The sequence below is a fragment of the Amblyomma maculatum genome, chromosome 2 (assembly GCF_055883805.1).
Source record: "Amblyomma maculatum isolate TAMU_Amacu chromosome 2, ASM5588380v1, whole genome shotgun sequence".
Lineage (NCBI taxonomy): Eukaryota > Metazoa > Arthropoda > Arachnida > Ixodida > Ixodidae > Amblyomma > Amblyomma maculatum.
The window spans coordinates 80,097,850-80,125,493 of record NC_139345.1 but is presented as its reverse complement, the minus strand read 5'-3'; the positions used below and the strand labels follow the sequence as shown (position 1 = coordinate 80,125,493).

General features: G+C 43.4%; 1 protein-coding gene across 2 annotated transcripts in view; it reads left to right on the top strand.

Moving 5' to 3' along the window:
* Nucleotides 1–26,647, top strand: part of LOC146199094 (ecto-NOX disulfide-thiol exchanger 2-like) — a 35,422-nt gene extending 8,775 nt beyond the window's left edge. The window contains exons 6-13 of one of the 2 annotated variants that reach the window (XM_084594572.1): nt 1,049–1,282; nt 2,475–2,687; nt 6,611–6,717; nt 10,168–10,288; nt 14,646–14,887; nt 17,395–17,530; nt 19,702–19,894; nt 23,877–26,647. In XM_084594572.1, the coding sequence (XP_084450698.1) occupies nt 1,049–1,282; nt 2,475–2,687; nt 6,611–6,717; nt 10,168–10,288; nt 14,646–14,887; nt 17,395–17,530; nt 19,702–19,894; nt 23,877–23,916 (1,286 nt within the window). In that variant the 3' untranslated portion in view covers nt 23,917–26,647. Of the gene's footprint in view, nt 1–1,048; nt 1,283–2,474; nt 2,688–6,610; nt 6,718–10,167; nt 10,289–14,645; nt 14,888–17,394; nt 17,531–19,701 lie in introns of both variants that reach the window. The other variant, XM_084594573.1, reaches the window with a different exon arrangement.
* The last annotated feature ends 997 nt before the right edge of the window (nt 26,648–27,644 follow it).

The window sequence follows — 27,644 nt, the reverse complement described above, 5'->3', positions numbered from 1 at the left end:
TTGTGAAGCTTTATATTTTCAGAATCAGAATTGCTTGGAAAAATTGGTTGTTTAAATTTAGTAGCCTTGGTATGTTTTTGGTGACTAATTTAGTGATCAAAGGATTAAGTGAGTAGGAGAGTGCATGTACAGTCAGGGACAAAAGTTTGCAGGACGCGGATTTGTGGAAAAATGCTTATTTCTTCGTTGCCTCGATAGTTTGTCATTTGATATTATTTCTCTGAATGGGACATGCATGTTCTCTCCTGATTCAGCACATTCATACTCCATATTTTCCTGACCGCACAGAAATAAGACTTGCGTCCTGCAAACTTTTGTCCCTGACTGTACATGAACTAGGATTGCAAGGGGAGCCACAGATGGAAGCCTTTAATGCTGCTGAATCATAGCCTTGAAAATGGAGCTTAAATGTGTGTGACTCTCTTCCTGCCCCTATATTTTTTTCTATGTTGCTAATGCCTAAACTTTAACATCAATATTTTTTCTGCCGTTTTTTTTTTTCTTTATTTGGTTTCCAAGAGTGGTTGCTTTCTGAATGTGTTATTGAGATACTGTTTTTTGGTTGTATGTGCTGCAGGGCTTGTTGTGAATCTGGGAGCATTTGAGTCAGTCGGTTAATGAACTCTGATGTAAATTCTAAACCAACTCAAGGCCACAGGGCATGCCGTAGTAGAGAACTCTGGGTGGATTTCAGCCATCTAAGGTTTTGTAACATGTGCCAAATGACCAGTAAAGTGGTATTTAAAAATTTTTTTTTTTTTCATTAAAATGCAGTTGCTGTAGTTGAGAGTGAGACCATAAACTTGTTCTCAGTAAGCAAAATCGTATTTGGCACGATAGAGCTGTGTCCATTGGCTCTACAATGGCTGAATTGCAGGCTTCTGAGTGTGCTGACCTTGTGTTTGTGTTCCCTCTATTTACTGTGGTTTGAATGCCACTTCGTTTGTGTTTGTGTTTATGCGTGTGTGTTAGCTGGTTTGTCCATCCTCTTGTCTTTTGTTTGTGTGCCACCTTATTTGTGTGCACCATTGTTGTGCCTCATGTTCAGGTTACCGCATGAAGATCCGTGACCAGGAGGAAGCGAGCCAGACAGGGAGGCTGCACGTGGACTTTGCACAGGCCCGGGATGACCAGTACGAGTGGGAGTGCCGCCAGAGGGCCATGCAGCGGGAGCTGCGTCACCGCGAGCGGCTTGACCGCGAACGACTGCGGCCGCCCTCCCCTCCACCAGTCGTCCACTACTCAGACCACGAAGCCCAACAGCTCACAGAGCGGCTCAAAGGTAGGAGACTGTTGCTTTTAGCCTTGTTGGTGCTAGGAGTTTTGAATCAAGTTTCAGGCAGAAGATTTTCCGATCTTATATCAAACTTTTTCAGCGATAATTTCATTGCTGAACAAGCACTATGTCCCTAAGAGTCATAGAATCAATTTTTATTTAAAATCGAAAGTAGGCGAAGTTTTAGTGTCCTTTTAAAAGTAAAGTAGATTCAGAGTTCCTAATCAGGCCTCCCTAGTTGCAAATGGCTGAGGATGCCTTTTTCAGTAAAGTGGCCTGTGTATTTGTTTTACACTGCAATGTTGCAATGAGCAGCATTCATGTTTATTCTTCATATGTTTATCTGGTGTTGATTAAATTGGGACAGTTTCAGAACACACTCTCTAAGAGTTGATCATTGATGGCAGTGATATCTGCCTGCTAACTTGTACACTGACATGATGGAATCGTTTTACACTTCTAAACATGAACATCCATTTGTGCTGTGTCAGTGAAGAATGGAGAGCCACACACATTTAGTAACACATTTTTCAGTTCAGTTCAGTTCAGTTTTTATTCCTTAAACAATTTTGAACAGATTCCAATGCAGTGATTAGATATGGTTAATGTGGGCTCTAGATAGCAGATGCCTATTCTATTTTGGTCTTACAAGCGATCTATATGCGAGAAATTTTACCTGAGGTGGAAAGGCGGAGGTGGCATTTAAGGAATGATGCTGAAATATTGTTACTAATATGATTGTGCCATGATAGATTGGAAGAGACGGTGACTCCTAGGTATATATATGATTATGTTAGCTCAGCCTGTGTATTAGAAGCTGAATAATTAAAGCGATAGGGATTTTGATGATGAGAAAAGGACTCCTGAGCAGTGAACTCCTGAGTTTACTGCTCACCTTTGTTGGCTTTGTTTGGAGTCTTTTTCCTGACATAACCAGCGTACTACTCCCGAATACTATTTCAGGCCTTCAGGCATGCAGAAGTGGGCTAGTTGGTATTCAGTCATGTTTAAAACAATAGAACAGAAAGGGCAGGGGAAAGTGGATGGTGCATGTGCCTTTCCCTTTTTTTTGTGTGTGTGTGTGGCTTTGAGGTTGTGACACCCGTGTTTACTTTTTGCTGACCTGCACTGTTCCAAAGATGACAGCCCTCCTCGAAGCCCAAACAGGCACACAACCTTTTATGTGCTCTGCGTGCAGGGGACGAGTCCTTCCAGAAGGCAGTGCAAGTGCTGACGGTGTGGCTGGATCGTGGGGAGTGTACCAAGCGCAATGCGGGCCACTTCTACTCGATGCTGCAGACGGCAAATGGCCACATTCGCCGCCTGCTCCAGGAGAAGAAGGACCACCAGGAGGCCCTGGACAAGGCCCGCATCCTCTTCGCCCAGAGGCTGCAAGGGATCCTCGTCCAATGTGAGTATGCTCCCTCGGTGTGTTCTCTACCTCAGGACTCCCTCCCATGATGCTCCCTCCCTTGGTGTATACTCCCTTGGTGTTCATTGCCTCACGTCAACCTGGGGTGCCTTTCGTCGCAGTCTGGAACGATCACTTGTGGGGACACCATCTTCTGTGTGATACTATTGGCTGGAACACAGAACTAGGTCAAGTGGGAGAAATCCGAGTGTATGAAATTCTTGACAGTGTCTGCTCGACACCTTAAACAACATTATTTATTTGCACTTGGACGCGAAGGCATTAGTTCTAATGTCAAGCACCTAGTTTCTTGTGAAGGGTGTTTGCTTCAGCAGCTGGCATGCTAGCACCACTTTTGGACCAAATGTGGATGTCCTGTTAAGTGCACTGGACGCATTGCATTTGGTAAAATCTACCAGCAGTGTGTCTCATATTGGTTTTATTCTGTTATCAAGGCTGTGTTTTTGTTTGGCTACTTTCAATTATTTTGTAAGTCTCGGTGTGCTGCTGTTTGTGGAAGCAGTGTTAGGACCAGATTCTGACCTGTTCGAAAGTTTCTTTAATCTTTTATTTATTTATTTATTTTTTATTTATTTATTTATTTATTTATTTATTTGTTTATTTATTTAATTAATTAATTTCACTTTTTGACAGCAGAAAGGTACAATGCCTGATGCAGGAACAGAAGCTAAAGGCAGTTGGTGCCTGACGAGGCCTCCATCCCTATGCAATTCGGACTGATGCTGCAGCATATAGTTTAATAACAATTTATTCCTTAACAAGACCATGTATATAACACGATGCTGTTCTACAATTAAAGAAAAAAACCTTTTACACATATAGCAGCAAAAAACAACACACCACACATTACATGTTATTAACCTTTTAACCTACTACCCTTAACTTACCTTAGCCTGTTAAGTATTGTTGGTAGGTGTTGAAAAGCAGATTCCTTAGGCTATATAGTATCAGGGCCTTTTTGATATGCCAGGAAAAGAAAGTTGTCTTGGAACAGGACTTGCACTGAAGCTGTAATATTTGTACTAATTGCACAGCCGTGTAATTACTAGGGCGTGCAAACACTCTATATTTTAAATATGAAACAAATATGTTTGTTTTTAAGTTTTTATTTGGTTCAAGAAATTTTCAACCAAGGCAAAACCACAGTACCTGATAATGTTATGTGAATGTTGTGTTTAAAGTGCCAGGAAGAATGAAAAAGGCATCCTTTTCACTTTCTTCTCCATCACTTATTGCATGGACCAATCGCGTTAGGGCACTGCTTGGCATAGACTTCACATGGAACTACCCCAAGTATGCATGCTTATCCCATGCGATGATAACTCGATGGCTGACTGTCAGTTTCAGACAGTTATGTGCAACGACAAAGCCCGCTGCGTTTGATCCTTCCATAATGCATTACATACTTGATACCTCTAAAGCAACAATCAAAAGTTGAAGGCCTGAAAAAAAAAAGAAAAAAAAAAGAAAAAAAAGAAAACTTTCTTCAAATGCAAGGAAACCAAAAAAAATAAGAAAATATAGAATGACGACAGCTACCAAACGCAAATTACATTTAGTATTTACTCATCTTCTTCATAAGTGGTCTTGCTTGTTGCTGTCCTCCTCGTACAGTGTTCCACGAAGCGCATTCGAAATGCAGCACCTCTTGAACGAGTGTGCGATCAAGCGTTATGGTAGGAACCAAGAATGAGGAGGGAAGGGAGGACGCGACGCTTTTAGCACAATGCATGTCACTGGAAATAATTAGTGTGAACTGCTGTGAAACTGCAGTACACCGAAAGCGTGCCGATTAAAGCTTCGCATTCCAACCTTAAACTGCCATTCATGTCCAGTGCGCGAGCTCCCACTTCATGTGGCAGGACGAATCTTTGTGGCCCGTGGAATTCTTGCATGAAGCCAGAGCCACCCTGTCGAATGCTTTCATTCTGCGTGCGATTTTATAAAATTTTAATGAATTGTCATCATGTATTATGAATTGTACATAATATATCCTGGAATTTAAGCTGACCAAGGAGTTTCATTTCTCATGTTGTTGAAAAAACTCTCAGCTCAGGTTCAAAATACAGCATTTCATGGGGCATTGTAACCTCTGCACCTCTTGCATGCATGGAACAGCAGGTGTGGCGATGATGGAAAGGCCCCTATCACTAAGCCAAAAAAAAATACCCTGGCTATGCTGCACGCTGCTTTCGGAAACTGACTGATGCATCGGTGGCTCTTGTTTCCTCTTGTGACATGACCTTCAGGAATTTCTGCAGGTCTTTTAAAGTCCGAATTACACATTACTAGCTGTCATGTTATTTTTAGTTGATAGACATATGTCAGCTGTAATATTTCATTTTGTATGACTATTTTACTGGTTGCATACTGTTATAAGTCTCTTTCGAGTTTTTTTTTTCATTTCGGTTGCAAAGACGAGACACTAGTCTGAATAAAATAAAGGGGACAATATGTGCTTATTTCTATTTTTCTGTCTTTTTTTTTGCCATACTGAACAGGTTGTTCGATATTTGAAGCCCTCTTTTTTTTTTCTTTTTTCATCGCATTCATAAGTTTTATTTGTATTAGGAAATATTAATATGTACACGCCTTTAGTAATTACCCAACACTTTGACCGTATAATACAGCACTTAATTTTATCATCTTCCTAATGAGACGAGGTAAGACAATGACGCGTACCTGGAAGTTCGTGGTGGGGCTTAAGGCTGTTATTCTGTAAGCTGCACTGCATGCGTTCAGCTCTGCCCATATCCATTTGTGAGTGTGCGAAATGGCAATGCAGTACTGAGTAGAACTGACCAGTACTGTCTCCAGGCAACAGCTCAAGGTAAGTGCCGATGTGTTTGGTGGGTGGCGCTAAGCTTCCTCGTTCAACACCGCAAGGCAAGGAAGCAGACCATGCATCTCACCATATGGGCATGTGTTGCAGCCATGGACGTTGTGAATTCTTTGAACAAGTGCCGCACTCTGCCAGTCACTTCCTGTGTCACTTCCTTATCGGAAAAGTGGACCAATTTGTTTTTTTTTTGCAAAGGCACACCTGAGCTTGTAGGTAGACAGCAGCTTATCTAATGAGGTTGTTTTCAAGTATGCAACCTTGGCTGCTTTCATTCATTGTATATAAAGGTATCGTTTTTCAGCTTGAGACTGAAAAAAAAAAAAATAAATAAAACGATATAAATTTGCTGAATTCAGTTTTTTCTAAGTTGGGTTTTAGCCAAAGTTCGGATTATTTGAAATTCAGAAAAAAATAAAAACAGGCACTCTGGAAGCAGGTTCCCCCAAAATACATGGCACTCAGAGAGCTAATGTGCACTGACAGTACACAGTACACGGGCACCTTGCATTTCGCCTCCATCGAAACTAGGCTGCAATGGTTAGGTTTGAACCTGGTTCCCCCAGTTCAGTAGTTGAGCGCCCTAACCACTGAGCTACTATGGTGGGGGGTCTACTGAGGTTTATTTGATAGCTTTAAAATTATATTTGATGGGATAATATTCTATGCTTTCCCTTAATATTGGTTCTCATCGGTAGCCTAGGAACATTTTTTTTTCATGCACTTTTCCTTTAACACTTAAGTAAGACGTGTTGCATTTGAAAGGAACAGGTGCAAATTTCGCAGAACTGTAATGACCTGCATTTGGGCCTGTGCTCTCGGCTATTTTGCTTCCGTAGTTGTGCAGTACCATTTGGTAAGTAATTGTAGACACCCTTCTGTCATCCTCTCATGCCTGGTCTTTTTCTCTCTCTCTTCTCTCTCCCTCTCAATCTGTTCCACTCAATACCCCCATCTTTCTTCCCTATCATGCGTTTTTCTCCCCATCTCTACCGCTCATGGTGCAATTCCTACCTCCTCATTTCCCCACCTTCCTTTCTGACTGTGACCGGACGGTGCTTAGTGGGCCAGATTGAGAAGGTATTTGCTGTGGCCAGTCACCAGAAGGTCTGGGACCATTTCACCAAGGCCCAGCGCAAGAACATTGAGTCCTGGCGCAAGCAGTCCGAGGTAAGCAGCATGTGCGCACTGGCATTGTGTGTGAGCGTGAAAATGCCATTGCTTACGCTGGCAGTGTCGTGGTATGTGGTTGAAGGACTTTGGAATTCGCTTCAAAAGAGAGCAAAAAAAAAAATTGTGCATCAGTACTGAGAGATGAAGGGAAAGGACACAAATAATAAAATGTGCCCTGTGAAATCAAGTTAATGAATAGATGCCTGCATGATGGAACCTACTTCTACACACTCGCATGCATGTACACACACGGTAGGTAATGCACACTTCTCATTGCTTATGATAGCATTTTGGTCGTATAAAGTATCTTTACTATACTTCTCACCAAGACGGGTGGTCTGGGATTCTCGTGTGGCTGCTTTACTGCTTCAAACGCTGCTGGTGTTGTGTTTGAAGATCAAGAACAGTGCCATTATATTCCATATATTTGAAGTCTGGGAACACTGCGCTGTAATGCCTGCTTTAGCAGCTGAATTCAGACTGGTATTCATCTTAATGATTGTGTTCTCTCACACCTACATTCATGTTCTTAAAAGGCTTTCGCACTGATGTTTTCACGTTTTCCCTCCAACTCATTGGTCTTGATGTTTTCCTGAAACCAACTGCTGGCTGACTATACAGCTGAAAATTTCCAAATCAGATTGATGTCATTGGGATTGGCATAAAAAAAGTTGCCGGTGCAACCTTTGTATTGAAGAGAAGGTGACAGCATTTTCTTTAGATGGCATGTTTAGTAACCTTTCTTTATTATAATGCAACACATCTTGTTCGAAATGAGGCAGATACTCTTCTCCTTGTGATATATATATTTTGTTTTTGCATGAGCAAGTATTCTGTGTGTAGGCTCCTTAGCTTTTTTTTGAAAGGTGCTAGGATGCAGGCCAGTGTGGTAGTGACACATTGCGAAAACTTATGAATTGTGCAATTTGTTACATGGTTTATTAGTCGAAAAGCTGAAATAGCTAGTCTTTGCAATATTATAGCTGATGTAACCATATTGAGCTATGTTGTCATGTTCATGTAATATCGTGCTTGCTTTCTTGGCTTAACAAAGCATTGCCAAATGCTTGGGTGTATGGTCTATGCTTCTGGTGAGCTCAGTACTTTGATTCAGATTATTATAGTCCAAATCATGTCTTTAAGAATAATGGGCTCGATATCTGCTTCCCACTCATTTTTTTTTATATTCCTGCTTGCTGAAATGTTGCTGTTTGGCTGCGAGATCTTTGTGTCTGTGTTTGTGCATATGCCTGCACTGAGTACAAAAGCCTGGTAACCTACATCCTTTCCCATTCCCTTAACACTGAGCAGGGTCAGGTAAGTCTCAGCCATTTGCCTTCTGCGAACCTCTGCTTTAATATCTGTATAGATGTGCTGTGCTGCTCAGCATCGTACATCAGTTTGACTCGTTGGCCTACACGAGAGGCTTATCACCTTGTTCACATAGAGTTTATGCATGGGAGCATGCAAGTCTCAGTAAGTGGTGCAATAACTTTGACAGTCGTTTTTAACCTGACTATATGTGGGTGATCGAAGACTGCCTGGCATGTTGTTACTAGTTGAAAGAGCCTTTTTCAGTTCGAGGTTCATGGCATGGACCAAGCGAGCTACTTACAAGTGGATCAAAAATTGACTTTGTTTTGAAACTTTTTCAAGTGAGCGTTTTCTCCTGCAGTTCTTTGTGCTTTAATGTGAGACTGTTCCATTAGCCATGTTTATACTAAGATGTTTCTACCCTTCTACCCAAATCATTGCCTCTTTTCTGCCTAAATCTTGAAAAGAGGTCACATGCATAATTTTTTATTGCATCCAGTGTCGTGTCTGAACTCTTTGCTTAGTTTGTCTTTCACGTGTAGGTGTCTGCTGTCATATGCAAGTGGTGAAAAAATATCGGGAGCCCACATGTGAAGATGTGGGTATTGATTCCATTAGTGAATCGACTCTATAATGCCAAAGCAAGACACTGGCCTTGTACAGTGGTTAGTCTGTTCAGTGATCAGTATTTTTGTTCTCTGGGAACTCTGTTACCCCTCATAGTCCTCTATATGTTCTTTTTTTTTTCGTTTTAGCCGCTAAATCAGCGTAGAAGCTGGGTCTGAATTGTAGAGGGAAGTTGCCGTCAGTTGTTTGGAGAGAGCACGCTACATGTTGCAAAATTGTTTTTGTAAAACCATGAGGTGTCATGATAGTACTAGCGCTGCAACTTGCGGGAAGATGGCATCATAAAATTTTGAGACAAGTTTTTTTTTCTAGACGCCAACAGAAGGCAGCACAAGGTTCGCACAGTTGGGGGAAGAGGCAGTGATATTCATAATTTGTTACATCAAAAGACGTCATCCTTTCTGCCTCAAAGAATTGTGTAACTATTGCTATTCTGACCATATGTATTACGATGTCTGCAATTTCGTCATGAACAGAATTTTTGAACGAAGCGTGAATGTGAAATTGTCTTTGAACGAAAAAAACATCATCTCACCGGGTTTTGCTCAGGGGGTCTTTACCTTCTTCCTAGAGATGGAGATGCATCTTAAAGGTCATTTTCGAAGTGCGTCAAAGGTGTTGAAGGCACTGCAAAAAGAATACTTGGGTGCACATTCCAGAAGGGGCAGGAATACTGGGAGTGCTGTACTGCTGCGCAAGGGAGTTATTTTGCAACGTAGTTGATAATGGGTAAACATAGATAAGTAAAGCATTCAGGTAAATAAAGAACTTTCTTTTTAACAGAGCTAGTCTTAAAACTTTTTGCTACAGTCTTGTATAGTAGTGTAAAATGAATCACATATTTCTGAGCATGACTGTGTATCGCAGACCACGTGTGAGACAAACATAAAAAGACAAAAGTACTGATTGTAAATGCATTTTGATTCTAAGCACCTTTGGCTATTTACAAGGTCTCAGCTTCAGAAAAAACAAAAAGGGAAGTTCATTTTTGTTCAAGCTCAATTACCTCTTCATATTTGCATTAGAGGCCTCGTGTCTGAAAAATCTGCCGATCTGCCCGGATCCTCTGTTAGTAGATGATAGAACAAAGAGCAGGGAGTCTCTCTCATCCCGCTTTCACTTGAGAGGAGAGGAGGGGAAAAGGAAAGGAGCAGAGAGAATACGAAGAGAGGCTGGAGGTGACGTATGGCAAAGTGGAAAGAACGTACGGTATTTTACGCCGTTTACTGTATTAAATTGTGAAAGTAGGGAGACACTGCAAGATACATTACCGTGACCAACCACCGTTAAAATTAGCTTCTATAGAGAGGCCCCTATTACATGCAGCTGAGGGAAGCTTCATGGTCTCTCCTGATTTTTGCTGATGTACGCAAGCGCTTTATCATTGTGTAAAAGGTATTACTCCTACTTTAAGTGTATGCTAAATTTGCGTGCAGGATGAGGAGGACAATGACCGTGGTGTGGAAATAGCATGGTTCTTGATTATCTTTGGCTATGCTTCTGCAGGAGATCAAGTCTGCCCACCTGGCTGATGTATTAGACAAGCGCCAGGAAGATGAGATGGATCTGAGTGATGAGGATGAACCACCCCCTGCCAAGGTCTCCAAGACTTCAGAGAGTGGCTCAGGTTAGATGGGCTCTGAAAATCGCACTTCATTCGATGTCGCCTCGCCAAACAAAGTGCAAAACTGTAGATGCTGTCGCGACGCCGGATGCGCAGGGCCGGAGCCGAGGGTAGCGTTGACTGGCCAGGCGTCAAGGAACCGTGGAGACGGGGAGCTTTCATTAGACCAGAGTACAAGGAGTTCATTTACATCTTTACACTTTTCAGAAAGAAGCCCTCTCCCCATGTAAAACACTGGGTTTTCTTCTCTCGGGTCTCCCTAGGTCCCTAGGCAGGGAATTGGTTCATCTTCGGCACAGGCCAATTACAAAGCGCGAGTTGACATTTCGTGCACTGCATCACCGAGCCCCACTCCGCACATTCTTGCACGTGCGCCACTACAATTTCATACACGCACACATTGGCATTTCGCAGGCGACCCCCCGTCATTCTCTCATCACGGCTGAGTGTCATGTTTCCTGTGTTTCCATTCGTCCAGTCCAGTGCCCTGTGGGTCTCCCCCTCAGCGGCAAACACTTCAGCCGGCAGGCCAGACCTCACGCAAAGCTTATGATGGCTTGTCCCTCTGCTTCTTTTGTCCAAACGGCGAGTACCATAACCCAACACCGCGTGGCTCCGACGACGGTTTCTTGCTTTGCCGCTGCCCCTCTGTAGGTTATTATTAACAGGGCAGGCTCTTCCTGGGAAGTCAGTCCATTTCTTCACAAGGCGACACAAAGTGGTGCTTCGGAATAGCCATGGGTGAAGAAAGCGGTTTTTGAGACGTGCATGCATACCGGATGGACATCTGCAGACGAAGCTTGTTGAGATGCCCGTGGAGCGAACGCAGACACGCCTTCTCAGCCATAAATTAGCTCGGACACAACAGTGCAGTTATCTGGCAGTGATTTAAACTTTGATAATTTCTATACTTCCTTTCAGTTCTGGCAAATCTTAATATTTTGGCCTGCTCTTTCTATATTGATTTCTTCATCATGAGCGTGCTTAATTGAAATATTCTCCATAATCGGTTAAACAGTTAAACAGTGTTCTTCAGTAGGAACAGTGCCAAATATGGTTCTTACAGGGATAGTATGATGTCATCTGAATGCAGTTAAGTTATATTATGGAACTAGTTAGCAACTGCAAGAAAAGTCATAAAGTCATAAAAGGCTATGACCGAGACGTAGCTGAATTAGATGCCATTTCCTTTCTTCTTGTCACTATGTCAACCAAGTAATATTAGGAGTGAAAGCGGGAAAAGATGTGGGGGCAGGAAAAAACAGTTCAGTAGACAGAATGAAGTCACTTGTGAAGAGTACAGTGGTGTTGCCATGTTTGAACACTGCTATGCGCGGGTTTGCTTTACAGAGAAAGCGTCTAGGCATCAGGCAAAGAGCGCTCTGCTGTCCGAGCCTCCTTGCCTCACAATAATGTGCACTTGCGTTCAACACAAAATGAAAAAGGTGGAGGATGCACGTATCATTAATATAGTTTAGACAATTTAAGCCTCTAATAGTCAAAATGCGGCTACTATGGCCAAGATTTGATCTCACATCCTTAGGATTAGCATGAATAGCAGTATTAGAAGCTATTTGTGGCAGAATAGGCTGCTTGTATGACAAGATTTGTGCAGTAATAATCTGCGGGCTTGCATAGCGAGCCTCGATAAGGGTGGCACACCTGACCCACCTTGCAGCCTCAGAGAAGTTGAAGCGAAAGCAGTGAAATGCACACCGATGCTGACATAAATGGGGCCTCTTCCACTGGTACTTTGTCTTCTGAAGCTCCCTATACTGTAGACTAGTATCGAATAAGTGCCTTATTAAACGGACTGGTGGTATTTAACCATTCACAGGGAGAAATAGAAAACCCCAAACTTTTTACCTGCTCTTTGGTCAAAGGATGTATAGCAGCAACTATACAAGCAAAGCTAGTTAATTTGATCCTAAAGAGACCGCAAAAAACGTTCACATTATTCGGACTTCGAATTATTGACTGATCCTGAAAAAAGTAACAAGAATTGCTCACATTGCCGAAAATGTATTTGCTGAATAATTGCGGGGTGGTCACCTGCCTTTGCATTAGAACGGCATGACAGTGGCTGTTTCTCACATTTCTATCAATGCCTTATTGTGTGCACACTGTCAGGAGCATTAAAGCAGAGTAGCTCCAAAAATGAAAAAGGTCTTGGCAGCATTGTTCCTAATGCAATGCAGGTGTGATGACGTTTCCTTACAAGCAACTGGATGCTTCATTGCAGAAAGAGCAAAGGGCACGTGACGAGCGCACAGTTTTGGCACACTCGATTTCCATTTCCAGTTTTGGCATAGTCCAGTTTCCAGTTTCCAATTTCCAGTTTTGGCGCATTCGATTTTGCAGTCTCGGACTACTTGCTGACAAAGTCTAAAAAAAAAGAAAGTCTCAGCTTTCACTCTGTCAGAAAGTAGCATTCGGACCCATGGTCTTGCAAGCTCCCACTATCGTCTGCTTTAGCAGACGATGACAACCATCAGTCACCACGACGCAGTTCTTTTGCATTGACGCCACATGCACGTTTATTGACGTGTGTGCAATACTGAAGATAGATAAGAGCGGTGCAAATCAATTGATGCTTTTTGCGAGAAGTGCGCGATATGCCTGAATGTGAAGCGTTTGCGAGAACTCGGGGTTTACTTGCCGTTGCTGCTTGCTAAGTTCTTCAAATAAAGGGCCCAACTCACTGCACCCGAAAGCAGATGAAAGCATTTGCAAAGGCATTTACAAGTTAGCTGCTCCAGCAGCAGTGGTTCATTTGCGGCCCTTTCAAGCCTGCATGCTGAAAATATTGTGAAACAGGTGAATAACGTGCAAAACAGTGCGAGCAGGTAGACGTATCTGTGTTGTAAAATTCAAGACAAGAAAGCGAAGATACAAGATTCAAACATTTTACAGCTGCTGAGAGACTAGCTGCAGAGCTCGTGTCATGGTTTAAAGCACCTAGTCGTCTGCAGGAACATGAAAGTGCTACTTTCCTGAAAGCTGTACCAGTGGGCACAGAGCTTCTGGGCTGCCCGTGAAAAACCATATGCCGGACTCATGTCGGCAAGCAGTCCGTGCCTGCCCGGGATTGAAAACCGAATGTGCCCACTGGAAGGACCAGCCTGATAGAAGCAAGAGGAGTGCACAGCGATGCTATTCAGCATTCCAAATGGCATGCAGCTGGGCTCAGTTGACTGACCTATGTGCAGCTGATAGCCACTGTTACAGCAGGCTGGCACGAAGCTCAGGAAAGCAAAACTGAAACTAAGGGGTCGGGCTGTAATTGTTAGAGAAAGGGCCGTCCGTTTTTTCACATTGCACCTGCTTTTGCACACACGTAAGAGGTGCACAGACTACTCTGCAACATACAATTCATGTTTGAGTATGGCTACTTTGACGATCGCTCGCTGTGCCAGCTCTGCATGGATACAACCTTTCCTTGGGGAGCCATTCGAGTTAACCAGCGCAAAACGTATAGTGTTGTTGAAATTAATGAGCCTATGATGTTATAGACTTACATGGGCGTTGGCTGGGACTATGCCGACAGCTTGAATAATCCAGATTGCCGAATTAACAGGGGTCAAACTGACAAGCTTTTGCTCTACTCCTCTTGTTGCCGTGAGAGTATCCCTTTGCCAGCCCACCTGAATAATGCTTACTGGCCAAAATATGAACAAGGGCGTTTTCCATTATGGCATACAAAAATGTTGGTTGGGGAGAAGGTCCACCTTTTACAGCCTTCGCTGTAAAGAAAAGATGAGCTGGTACTCAATTTTTCTGTTATAGTAGTATTATGTTCGGGAATGTCTGTACCTATAGTTGTGACACTGGGTGACTGTGGCTGTAGCTGAACACATTTCCGAAGGTTTAGATCAGGCAAAAAATTCTTCCTTAATGTAAGTGATACTCTGATCTAGTCTTAGCTTCAGCCTAGATTCTTATAAAGTTTGAGTAAAAAGAGCTCTAATTGTTAATTTTTTGCTTTGTATATCTTGGATTCAGATGCCAAAAAATCAATGTATACTGCCGCATGAAACCCTAGAGGATTGTAGAGAACAGTCGTCGTGCATTCAGTGTGTCTTTTACAGTGTTGATTTATGCCACAAACCATGTAATCAATGCTTTCAGGACCATACCAATGCTTCTATGTACGTCTTGTGGCCTATTTCTTCTGCAGAGAAGCACAGCACACCAGAGCCTGTATTTCAAGTCATTGGGTGTATTCATTGCATGTGCTTCTATACAGTGCCTGGTTTTTACACGGCATCCTTATATCGTAGCCAGTTCATGATCACCGGTGATTCTTACTTCACAAGCGCGGGCAGCTTGTGACGAGACTTCTTCCGTGGGCCACTCGCAGAGGGTGACGGTGGAGGTGCAGGCGGAGGAGGGCTGTCCGCGGAGGATGAGGCAGCAACTGCAGCACGACTGGCCTTACAAGAAGAGTGCGACTCGCTCAGGTGTCAGTTGGAGGCTTACCGCAATGAAGCGCAGCTCCTCAAGGCCGAGCAAGAGCAGCGGGATCAGCAGCTGCGACTGCTCCAGCAGGCCCTGCAGGGACTGCAGCAACAGCGGGCCAGGGACATCCAGGAGATGGAGAAAGTGAGGGCTCTTATGGATCATAGGGGTCATGGAGGGTTGTAGTACATTAGCGTGGTGCAGAAGAACAAAACTGGGGTTATAGTTGTCCTCCACAAGGTAACAGATTCACCTTTTGCCACGAGGAGAGCTTGCAGTTGGGTCAGTGTGTGACCTTTCGGGGTCAAGTTGGACTAGTTGGTTTTACTTGCAGTATAAAGAGCAAATAGGGAATAACAGCTGGTTCATACTAAACATATGGAAACCATGGATTTATATGAAAAGGGCACTGAAATCATTGTTACCGTTTCTGTTTTTCTTTACGTTTATACGAGGAAGGGACCTGTTGGTGATGACCTGACACGGATATGGGTCTGCAGAAGGCTAATCTATGAATTACATGGCAGATCTATTTTTTCTTTTACAATAAATTGTTCAGCCAGCAATGCTTTGACAGAGCATCACGAGGAAAAAATAAAAAGTAATTAATAATAAATGCAAATAAAGATAATTAAATATAGGACATAAGAAAGACATTTTATTTACATGTGCTCAGCGCTTCTTTTCAGTCGTATCTCTACCAAGCTTCTTCTGGTAGTAGAGATATTCATTAATTTTGTCTTGAGCATGACCTTGGCAAAGGTGTGGAACGTGAGAAGAAAATAAAGGACATTATTTGCGTGTGGTTTCAGTTGGGTTGCAGAGTGCAGTCAAGCCTGGCGATATTGAACCCCAATGTTGCAAAATATTGGCTATATCGAACACACGGATTATCCCCTTGAAAATGCTGTGAAATGGTGTGCGAATGTCACGCTCTGTACTGAACACCCATTTTGCCAGTGATTCGATATTTCAAACAGTGCGGCACACCCCTGCAAGTAGAGCTTCTCCTGAAGGAGCTCTTTGAACACTTTTCACACAAAGAGGATCGGCTGCACGGCCTTGGGTAGTAAAACCACGTGATGAGGTAAAACTTGCGGCACGCACGAGGGTTGTGGCCTTTGGAATATTGTGCTCGCTTTTCACACTGCTTCGCTGTCATGTGGTGAAGCTAACCATGCAACCTGCAATGAAGCCAACCTATCTAAAGCTAACCTTCAGCCCACCCCTGGCATATGCATTTCTGCCGAATGCATTGTGGAAACCAACCGTATCTTAATTTTAATGAGTGATCATTCTGTTTATTGTTAATTGATTAGAGCTTTAGACGTTATACGATAGCCAGTGGGTAGTTCTAAAGCACCTTACGCTACAGCTTCGATGTAAAGTAGGTTAATTAGGCCTAACAACGTCTAATGAGCAGCAGCTTTAAACACACCGCTGCAAGAAGTGTGGCTTGGGTACAATGTATTCTTGCTTCTGGGTTATAGGCAAGTTTGTTATCATATTATATATAATGACTTATTTCACAATCCTTGTTGAGTTCAATAACAAGCATCTGGGTTCAGCTGTGATTGCACTCATGTGCATTATGGTGCAGAGCCCAATGATTCACTCACAGTTCTTTTTTTTTTTTACTTATTCTTATCGCCGGGTGCAGAAATATTCGTCACTTAAAGGGTCACATACCCCTTACCCTATAAAGGCTGCCCCTCCTTGTACTTTGCTTCACCTGAACATGTAGCCAGCAACGTTATTGTTATCATCACACTTATTAATTAGTACATGAGTGAGTTCCTCTTTGCGTAAGGTTCTGTGACCCGACTCTTGAATGACAGAGAGATGAAGGGGGGTATCTATTTCTGCAGCAATCGTTTAGGCTAACATGGCTGCTATTTTTTCACTGTGAAGCTGCCGCTGCTGCACAGCACGTAGGCGAAGGGGGTAAACTGAAAGTTTCGCCAACACTCATTTAGATTTCCCTCCATTCTAGACACGGCACCTTGACAATGGGCCAAAATCATTACATGCTTAAAATTGCGGGTGCTTCTCCTTGCTGGCTAAGAGACAGAACTCGGCAAAGGGTGTTGGTTGCTGCTGTTGATATTTCTTTTCTCTGAGCAATGTGAGAGGTGATGGCATGATCGTTGTGTCATAGAACTGCATGATCTTGCATTGTAGAAATACTCTTCCACCAAGTGGGATGTCCCACTGAAACATCCATATGAAAGATCACACATTGTGGGATGTTTCACCTGGGCCCGTATTTCGAGTTTGCGTCGTTATCGAAGTGTCGCTATCTCACGTGACCACGAGTCATCTGATTGGTTGAAATGTCGGAACTGGGCGTTGCCACTGCAGAACCGGAAGAGGTGGCAACATCATTTTCCAGCGCTTCCACCAATCAGGTGACTCGAGGTCGGGAAGTTAGCGACACTCATGATAACGACGCAAACTCGGAATACGGGCCCTGCAGAAATACTGTTCCACCAAGTGGGACGTCACACATCATGTGATGTTCCACATGCCCGGCTAAACCAATGGGGCTGGTGCTGCTGCAGTGCAAGAGATCCTAGAATCAGCTCTGACTGTAAGAAAATTTCAACTTCGTGTACCTGATTTACCCTCTGGTGGCTTTACTCTTTGAACAGCTGCGGTCATCCAAGAACAGCTCTACACCAAGCCCAGAGAGGGAGCTGTGCTCGGCGTCTGGCTCTCGGAATGAGGTTTCCTCATCTACCCAAGTGGCCGGAATTAGGATTACTGAAAAAGATGCTAAACTTATTGGTAGCTGTCGTCATTTTCCTCCCTCTCTTTTCTCTTTTTGCTTGAGATTTTTCATTTTTGACTGTGTTGCAGTGTGAGAATGTCCCACAACTCTTGGCAGCTTGCTTGTCTGACTTGCCAAGCATTTCAGAAATTTGATGAATTGTAGCAAGCTACTAAATTCGTGACAGCGCATGCTGTCGCCAATAGTCTTGCCAAATGGCTACAGGTAAAGTTTATTGTTTAGAAATATTCATAGTTGAAGGAGACTTTGCCCTAGCTAGAAAATGAGATATGTTTTAAAAATATTCTTTGTATATCTTTGTAAAAGAAGAAAAGTTGCACTTTTCACTTGTTGTCACTTGCATACATCCTGTCTACAGGCGTTTGCCCACAAAAAGTGAAAAATTGTGTTGATGATCATCTACTGTATTGAGCTCATGAGGTGAAGCACTCCACTTGAGAAATCACGAACAGTGATTGCCAAGACATACAGTAGAGAGTCTATGTAAACATAAACATAATGACATCTTGTAGTTTCATTTTAACCGAATGCTAAATATGCGAGCATATGGGGAATGCACTTGCAGTCTTAATAAACTAGGCATGAAATATAAACGAGAATTCCTTTGCAAAAAAAAAAAGAAAAAAGAAAATACATTAGGCTACCTGAAGCAAAATGTATACATCACCAGGAATCCGTGCAAGGTCTCCTGTCACCCGTCTGATGGATGTTGGACCCGGCATTCTCTGTACAAGTTGCCTTTTGTCTCATAAAAAAGGGTACTATCCCTAGTTTTCGAAAGCCTCCTTGCAACCCTCCCAAAATAATTTGTCATGCATAAGGAGCAGAATTTGTCTAATTACACTACACATGCAAAGCCGCTTGCACTGTATCATATGCCTTAGATGGCTAGAGAAACACCTTTTCAATGTGACAGCGTTAAAGGGCTCGTTATCCAGAAAATCCAATGTTGGTATCTGTGTGGCTCTGCCATGTGGTAATTGGTGGCTGGCATGGCCAGGCACTGCTTGGACGTAGGGTTGCCTGACGTCATGTGAACATGACTTGGCTGATTTGGCAGGAGCTGCCAACTCTGGCCTCTTTTTTTGAGATGGGAGGGTGAGATAGAATCAGCTTTCCAAGGTCCTTGCATTCTGAGTCAGACACGCCACCCCTAAGTCACGCAGGCATGTTCGTATACAACTTGGTTAAACGAGGCGCCGTATCTATGTCCGATAGCCTTTCGCATATGACCATATGAAAAAGAGTATGTGCCTAGTGGTTAGGGCGTCCGTCTCGGCTGCGGGAGGTGGTTCGTTCGAAACCCGCCGCCGGACACCCACCGGTAAAAATGGGTACAAGCGTCCCCCGGCCTGGCGCCCGGCTCTCACAGGGGTGTGCGCTTGGAAGAGGCTCCGCAAACCCCGCTGCGCTCCTTCTGGGGCAAAATAGTTTCGAACACTTCAGCCTGCAAAGGTGGTTCGAGTTACCGTGTTTCACGGTGTTCAAAACTGAAAACGAGTCGTGTCCTGCACACGCGAAAACTCAGAAAATGCCTTGTTTCAAGTGCGAAACGCTTTAAGCCAGCGTGTCGAAAGACGTAAAGGTTCACTGTCGCTGATGAAGTTCACTTCTCAGTGACAGTAAAAATGGGTACAAGCGTCCCCGGCCGACTCGATGTCTCCGCTCCAGTGGCCCGAGTAACGTCCCTGACCGGAGAACGTGGCCCGCGAGATGATGAACGGCCTTCGAAGCAGGATGTTCCTGAAGAAATTAAGGGATTAATAACCCGCGATCAGCAGAGTCCCTATTCATGAACAAGGATCCGCAAGGAGACGTGGCAAACAAGAGCCATCGCTTTTATTGCATCATACCCTTAAAGGCAAAGCTTAAATAAATAAAAGTGCCTTTATGTGGCTTGGTGTCCTGTTAAGCTGTGACTAAGTGCACTTTTATCACTGTCTTGGCACATTCTTGTTTTGAATTCCTAAAAGCCTGCATGATAAAATTATTGGGACAGTTGCGTAGTGCAGCAGGCCTTTTTTTCTTTGTACCCTCACTTCAACATCTCAGGTGTGGGCTGGTGCCCCACTTTTGGGAGACTGTGCGTGCGACGTTGTTCTTCTCGTTACAATTACTCCTTGCTCTGACATTGGCTTGACAACGTTCTGATCCTCCACACGCTCAGGACTGGTGTCCATGTTCCTGCACCTGCATCCGGATGGTGCCAGCCTGGACTACCTGTGGTCATATGTGCACACCCGCGAGCCTGCCCTGCAGCCGTGTGATGTCGAGGTGCTGCTTTCCAAGTTTCCCACCCTGTTTCCACTTGAGGTCACAGGTGTTGGTGCCACTCTGGAGAGACGATGGAAGTTCGGCGGGTTTGCACCCTCTCTTTGAATTGCTGTCCTGCTGGACTTCTGTTCTCGGCGCTTGTTTTCATCCTTTCCCTCTTTCCTCTACCTCACGCTCCGATGTTGTTCAGTGACCTTTTTGAGCCCTTTCGCTTAGCAACTCTCTCCTCGTGCACTGCTCTCCACATGCTGGGAGGACAGAGTCTTGGCCTATTCTGTTTTAAGTATGTCAGCATTGCAGCACCATTAGAAGGACGTCGCTTGATAAGTCTATCGCAACAAGTGTGTGCTGCATTGTGACTGAAGTATGCACAACTCGCGTGTAAAGCAATCAGACTGCGTGCAAACACTCATGCAGAAGAATGTGTGATGTATGTTGTGGTTATGTCTTGGTGATTATTTAAATGTCTGTGCTTCTCTTGTTATATTCCAGCTGCTCTTCGTAAAAGCACAGTTGGCGATGCTGCAGTTATCTGGCTGCAATCTGCTGTGTGCAGCACTCGGCGTCATTGGAACTGCAGTCAGAAATAGTTCTTGATCTGCTGAACCAAATTTTATTTTCTTCTTTATGTTGCCGTTAAATGTATTAGTGCTGTAAGTCTTTGTGGCTAGAGAGGTAACAATTAGGCATTGTAAGTAAGGCTAGCAAGCTGTCGTAGCTTTTTAGTTTTTCTTATATCTAGTGGCAGCTAGCTGATTAGCTGTGATGTCTGTCAGTGGCAGCTAAGCTGTAATGGGCGTTAACAAAGGGGATTATACAGAGTTTGGTATAAATATGGACAGTGTGTTGTCAAACACTGAGAAAACCAATGTTTGACAACAACACTCTGCTGCTTAGAAAGCAGCAGAGTGTTGACAACACTGAGAAAACTAATGTTTGACAACAGTGTTTGACAACGCAGAGAAGGTGGCAAACTCATCTTGGTGCCAGAACAGGAAGTGATCTACATAGTTTGTCATGTGAAAAGTAGAGTAGTCTGCCACATAATTACGGTAGGTTTTGTCCTGTCATAGGGCGCCATTGAGCAACCAGTGTAGGCATGATCATGCCAATAGCCCAAACGAGTCATTTCACGCACGGCTGCACCCTCAAACAGGTTCAGTGCCATTTCAGCAATGCAACCACTGAGGGAAGTCTTGCACATTGAGACGTTCCTATTTTCTTCTAGTTGTTGAAATTAAACTAAGCAGCATTAACGTCATAATTTGGGCTAGTTGGTACATATTTATTGTCAAAAAGCACAAAAAGGGGATGACGAAGATGACAACAAAACACAGACAATTACAGCACAACACAGCACTTGCGATGCCTTGTCTTTTTCTTTGTTATGGTTTTTTGCACTTGTTGACAGTAAATTAAACAACAGACATGAAACACATGTCTTGTTCACATGCACTGAATGTGTACATCCTCGTGCCATCGTTGAAGTTCCAATTCCTTTCCTTTTTTTAGTTGTCATGGTTAAGACATTTAAATAACGCACATTATTTTTATAATTTGAGACTCCCTTTTTTTTATTTCTTGCATGAGAAATATTTTCCCTTTATATAGTGATTACTTTCTGCCATGGAGGAAGGAAAAAACTTGGGAGATGCCCTGACCTCACTTTTTTGAAGCTGGCGCGGCCGCGCCGTGACCGGACGCTGCAATGTCCCTCCTCCTCCTTTACCCGCCGCATTTTCTTTCTCCGCCATGCTCACATACCTCGAGCCCTTAGCAACACGGTTGCTAGTGCCCCGAGTTTTCATAGCAACATCAATGCCGCTGATAATGGCCCGACTTGGCTAGCCCAAAATTTTGACGTCACTTTCGCTACACTTTCTCCAATGCATTAAAAATGTCAAGGGCCTCTCCTTAGTTGTTTCCTTCCTCCAAGCTTTCTGCTAGTGATTTTGCATCTTCTTAATATGTTGCCAACACATACCCGACTACTGCCAGTCTTGACTTGAAAACTACACATATGCACAGACATCATATTTCACATTTTGGGCTAGTTGGTACAGATGCTAACTTGTAGCACAGGGTCTGTATAGTTTGAAGGATTGCTGTAGTAATTCTTTCAAAATCACTTCATAACAAATGTGAGCATCACATACTTTCGCAGTTTTCTCTTAAAGGAGTAGAGACACCAAAATTTTGGATGCACGCTTTTTTTTTTCTTTTAAATAGTGTGCAAGACTATGGTGTACATGGGACATGATGTGGAATTTTCGTGTACTATCTAAATAATTTATAATTGAATTTTTTTTTCTGCACCTTTTGTTTCCAATTATAAAAGGAACAAAACAGCAATCATAATGTAGTTTTTGTGCACCTCACGCGACCTCAACACGTATGTGTTGAGCCGCCATTCAGTTTTTCGAACTGAATCCGAAACTGCTGCTTATAAAAAAAAATTAAGTTATGTATTATTTACCACTTTTTCGCACAGTCTGTATGTATAATTCATGTTTTGCAGCATCCTGTGCCAAAGACAACACACAACAAATATTTGTTATCTCTACTCCTTCTGATGATGTATTAGTAGGTGCTTCACTTCATTGAAATACTCCTTATATGCCAAAGATGCAGGGATGCTGCATGCTCATGTCTATAGAATTGGCAAGTGTTGACTGGGAGTGTTGAAGTCTTTCATGCAAATGAACATGTGAAGCTTGTTCTGTGTGTGATCATCACAGGAGAAGGTGGACATATGTGCTTACAACTATGCACGTTGCTGTGACATTTTAGTGTAACATGTGTGATTACAGGGCAGCTACTGTGCAGCAGTTTTGATGCTTTTTCAACATTTGATGCGAGCTTCAAATGTTTTCCTTATAGAACAGTAGTGTGCTGTTGAGCTGTTTGTTGCATGCTAAAGAAAAGGTGCAAAGAAGGTGCAGATAGTTTTCTGCTCAGGCAATTTAATGACTGTAGTTAATTTTGATGGTCGATTTCATAGACTTAACAGCAGTGTTGCTATCAGTAAACTTGGGCAACTTAGTGTGCTTGCTCGGCCCCACATTTTTTTACTGTCACCTTAAAGCTGGTCTGCTCTCTGCATTTTACTCCCAGTAGTGTTACTCAGAAATACTTTTTGCTAGCATTTATTATTGATATAATTAGCACTTTCACAGTTACAGCTAATAGTAAAATGCGTAGTTCAGATTGGCAAGAATGTGTTGCATGATACTTGACACAAGGCACAGCTCATAGCTCCTAGGTTAGTAGGCTATATATTATGGTAGTTTCATTGGAGTCCTTGACTATAATAGAAACCGTGTTGGCTTGTGACTGTAATCACCCAGCTTGACTCGATCTTATTGTTTTCATAACGCTTAAAGATAACAGTTCAAATTATGTACACGTTGTTGCTACGTTCAGCCAGTATAACTTGTGAACTGATAGCATAATTGTATTTTGTCTAAAAGCTGGTGAAACTTATGCTGTGTAAATTTAAATGTAATCATCCACTCTGTCCTGCCAAAACTCCTGCCAAGATTTAGTCATGAACAGGATTGATGGCGCATTCTCTCATGACCTGTGTCATTGGTTTCGGTCAGGAGAGTGACTATCCCAAAATCTTGTGCAAAGACTACATAGTGGAATAATAAACAGAACAGTGTTTTAATTTGAATAAAAACAGTGAGCAAAAGGTTGCTGAAAAAGGGAGCTCGTTGAATGTACAGAAAGTTTTACATATTGTGCAAGTCTGCCAAGGCGGACAGTGCTGGTTGCCCTATCCCTTTTGAAGTTCCTTAGAAGATGCTGAGAAAGGTGGTGCAGCTCACTGACCTTGCTTCCTGGACTGTCTACAAGCTCAGCTAAAGTGGCATCCCTGTGAACTTGAGCTTGTAATAATCAGTCGTCACTCTGAAAGTGAAAATTTTAGAGACTATCCCCCCTTTTTTTTAAGCTCTGCCTGGTTACCTTCCCTGCCTTTGCTTTTTCACATCTCTCTGTCATTATAGTCACTGCAGTGACTTGTATTAGGTTCCAGACAGGTCCTTTTTCTTCTTTCTTTCCTAGATTGGGTAGTGCTGACGCATGTATGACCAGCTTGCTGTGATACTACCGGGACAAGGTTGAAGTTAGAAAACGAAGTCAAGTTGCAAAAAAGAAAAAGTGCGTGAGGGAAGCTTGAAGTGCTTGAACAGCATGTGACCATGTAAGAGCCCCGTTCTTCAACACTGGTGAGACCTTAAAAATGCTCCGGTTGTGTCAAGAGTGAACTAAGGCTAACACTTTCTTGAAGAGGACATACTCTCTATGGAGTTGCTGTGCCTGTCTGAAAGAATGCCATAACTGTGAAATGTGCGAAGGCAGCTGACGTTGAGGCTGCAGAATGGTTTTTGCAGCATGTAGTTCTTTTCTTTTCCTGTTTTTATAAGAATTTCCTGGTGCACTTTGACTGGAAGTCTAAAATGTGCTAATGTTCCTTCAAACGTGATTTGTACTGAAAAGTTGTAAGTTAATAATAAGACTGCTATAGCTATGCTAATTTTTGCTCTTTTAAGTGATGCAACTGTTGCTACTGAATGTTCTGTTGTCGCAGCTTGTATGATCTGAAATCCCTCTGACACATTTGTGTTTTGTTCTTGAAAGGATTGCTTACTATGGCTTTTTCATTTATCTATTTCAGACAAGTAATTTATATGCTACTGCCATGCTCATATGATGTGGCATATCTTCATTCTTCACCGCGTAGACGTATATAAAGATGGAATAGACAAAATTGTTCACACTCTCCAGTCATCCTTTCCGTCCGTTTTGTAGATTTATGCCCATTTTAGAGCACTTGCACAAACTTTTGGGCAGCTTGGAAGGCTAGGTACTATTATCAGCACTAATGGAATTCTTGTCGAAGAACTTGTATAATGCTGCAACAAGTGATAACAAGTCTATGATATGCCATTTAGCTTATATAGCTAATGCAGCATGTCAACAACGCCACAGAGTATTAGTCTTCATATTGCTCATCACCTTACAACATTTTGCCATAGTGTTTTTTCCATGTGTGCGGTTCATTGCAAATGCTTGTGTGAAGAGTGCGCCTGCGAATTAAATGTGTATGTATATATTGCTTGTAGACTGTGTTCAATTCTTTGTGTAGTTAAGCTTTTCTGTGTCAAACACTTCTTTCGTAGTGTGAATTTGCGAGGGAAAGAATAGATTGCTACACATGGTTGTGATAGCAGTATAAGTGGTGCACACTGCTGGTTCAGTGTCCTGTGGTGCCTGTATCCTCCTCAGATCTTTTATTTATTGCTTTAAAATAGGTACCTTGCAGCGTGCTGTTATCAGTGAAGTTATCAGTGATATCTTGTACCTTCATTAACCTTTCTTTTATTTGTAGTGTTGCTTGGATATGTGTTACGGTGTGTGAAAGTTTGGCGGGAGTTGCAAATTTGTTCTGCCTTTCAAGTGAAGCAAGAAAAATATCAACAAATAATAGTTGAATACTCCTACCATAGAGTTCCTAGGTGAGGAATTTTAATATACTCTGTGAGCTGAAACCAAAGCAACATTTAGCAGTGGTTGCCAGTTATTTTTCTTTTATTCAGATCTTCATTTTTCTGCACTTGGCTATGCAGTGTTGTTTTAGGCTGTATGCCAGCAAAAATATAATAGTTGTAACTGTTATGATTTACTGTGTGTGCTTTCTATAAGTAGTCACAGTTGACTTGTTTGGTTGGTTCCATTGTATCCAAAACCAGTCAAGGTTTTCACAACCACAATGTGCTATGCTGTACACAGAACCGCAAATAAAGGAAGAACAATGCTGCATCATCTTAAATGGTGGCCTCAAATTTCACTTATGGCTAGAACCTTGCATGGATTACTCATGGATGCTCCTATGTGACACCATTTTAAAAATGTCAGTATCCTGTATCTGCAGATGTAGCTTCATCATTGTGGTAAAAACAGAATATAAAATGCACAAGTTTTGCACTATGCGATGCTAGTTCATATTATGGCAATGCAGGGGGTCGAAATTAACCAAGAGTCCTGCTGACCTTTTTTCCCATCCCTTCCTCCTTTCCTCCTTACTGCTGTTGGGATACACATGAATTCCCTGGCCCATCGTAACGGCTCGCATGCTGTTAGGGAGGTGGTGAGAGGGCACATGGGCCACACCCACTGCCTCCCTGTCTCCCGCAGTGATGCCACCCTGGTTTTACCTCTTTCCTCCTAGTTTGGCGGGGGACCTCCTCTCCAAGGTCAAGAAGAGCGCACCTCCTGCAGTTTTATATGGTCTTTTGGCAGGTGAGCGTGCACGCGTGCGGTTCAGACTTTCTGCCTAAGAGACTGCTGTCATCACCTGAATTGACCGGTCAGCGTACGCACTTACTGCTGCGGGCCGTGAGTGCGAAGCTACGCGATGTGAGCAGAACGTTCCTCTCCCCCTTTAATGAGAAAGCCTTTAATAGCTCATACTGTTGTCCATTCGATCGCACTATAGCTGTCAGTCATCCTGACTTAGCCACGCCGGGCACGTGAGAAACGTTTAGTTTTTCTTGTCTAGCGCCATGTCAGTGTGGTAGCCATGGAGACCACAGCTGCTTAGTTAGTGGTAGTAAGTAACCGATAATGATAGCGGTAGTTAGTGACAGTGATGATGATAATGACAGAGATGACTGAGACTATGACATCATCACTTGGTAATGCCATGACAAGTCGTGACATCATGACCGGATGTGACGTCGCGATGTCACTAGGCAATTCATGCATATAAGAAGTTGACCCCAACAAGCGTCCGTGCAGCGCCTTTAATTTTGCGCTTCCTCGAACGCTGCACTACACAGCATACAGAAGCAGACAGTACAGCAGGCATCAGTGGCGTTTCAAATTGGTTTACAGGAAAGAAAAGGCGCAGTATCTGTCAATTCTCTGAGGATATCTTAAACAAGCCATAAGAAAAAGGAGGAAGGTGGGAGTGATAAATGAGAGAAATTGGTGCTGTAGTGGAGGGCTTGGGGCCACAGCGCAAGAGGCTTTCGCCTTATTACTGTTTTGTGGTCCAAAGTGTTCTCTAGGATTTTTTCGTGTGTAGCACTACTAGCCACAATCACGGATTTCGCCGATGTCTGTACTAAGCCACTCACTCTCTCCGTGAACCTGAAGTGGAGAAAGAGAAGGTGGCGACGCGCACGTAGCACGGCTTACTAGCTGGCTCCACAGCTGCAGCAAAAGCCGCTATCTCTCTCTGTCCATCCATCTCCGCTTGAACTTGAAGAGGATAAAGGGAAAGTGGCGACGCCCGCATAGGTGCACCCAGTGAGAGAGCAATGAGAGAGGGGCGTGTCAGTTGGGGAAGTGGCGGTCGTCACTGGGCAGCGTTGCACAAGCATGTTACATTGAGCAGTTGTGTGTCGCTCGCGTGTCCTCAACTTCGGCATCTCTTCCCTCGCATCAGTCACTCCTCAGCCTTCACGTACAGCAGACGTGCACGCGCGGTGCTCCCTGGACCTCGGCTCCGAACCGCTCGCCGCGTCGTGAAGCAGCTTGTGTTTACCTCCGTGCCTGTGCTACGCACCTACGCACATTTGATTAACTATGCAAATCGGCTGTATTTTTTTTGCCTGCGCTTCCCTCTTTTTGGTGGCTTTCTCCCACTTGCGTACGCGAGCGGTCGCTATGGCGGTTATTGTTTCTCAAGTGTTGCTGTGCCGTGTATAATTACTCAAACAAATTAAAGCCTGCTTCGTATGCAACTCGTGTTTGTCCCCTCTGGCCCAAAGCCGCCGCAGTGGAGACTCCTCGCACCGCGGGTTAGGGGGTCATAGCTCTGAGCTG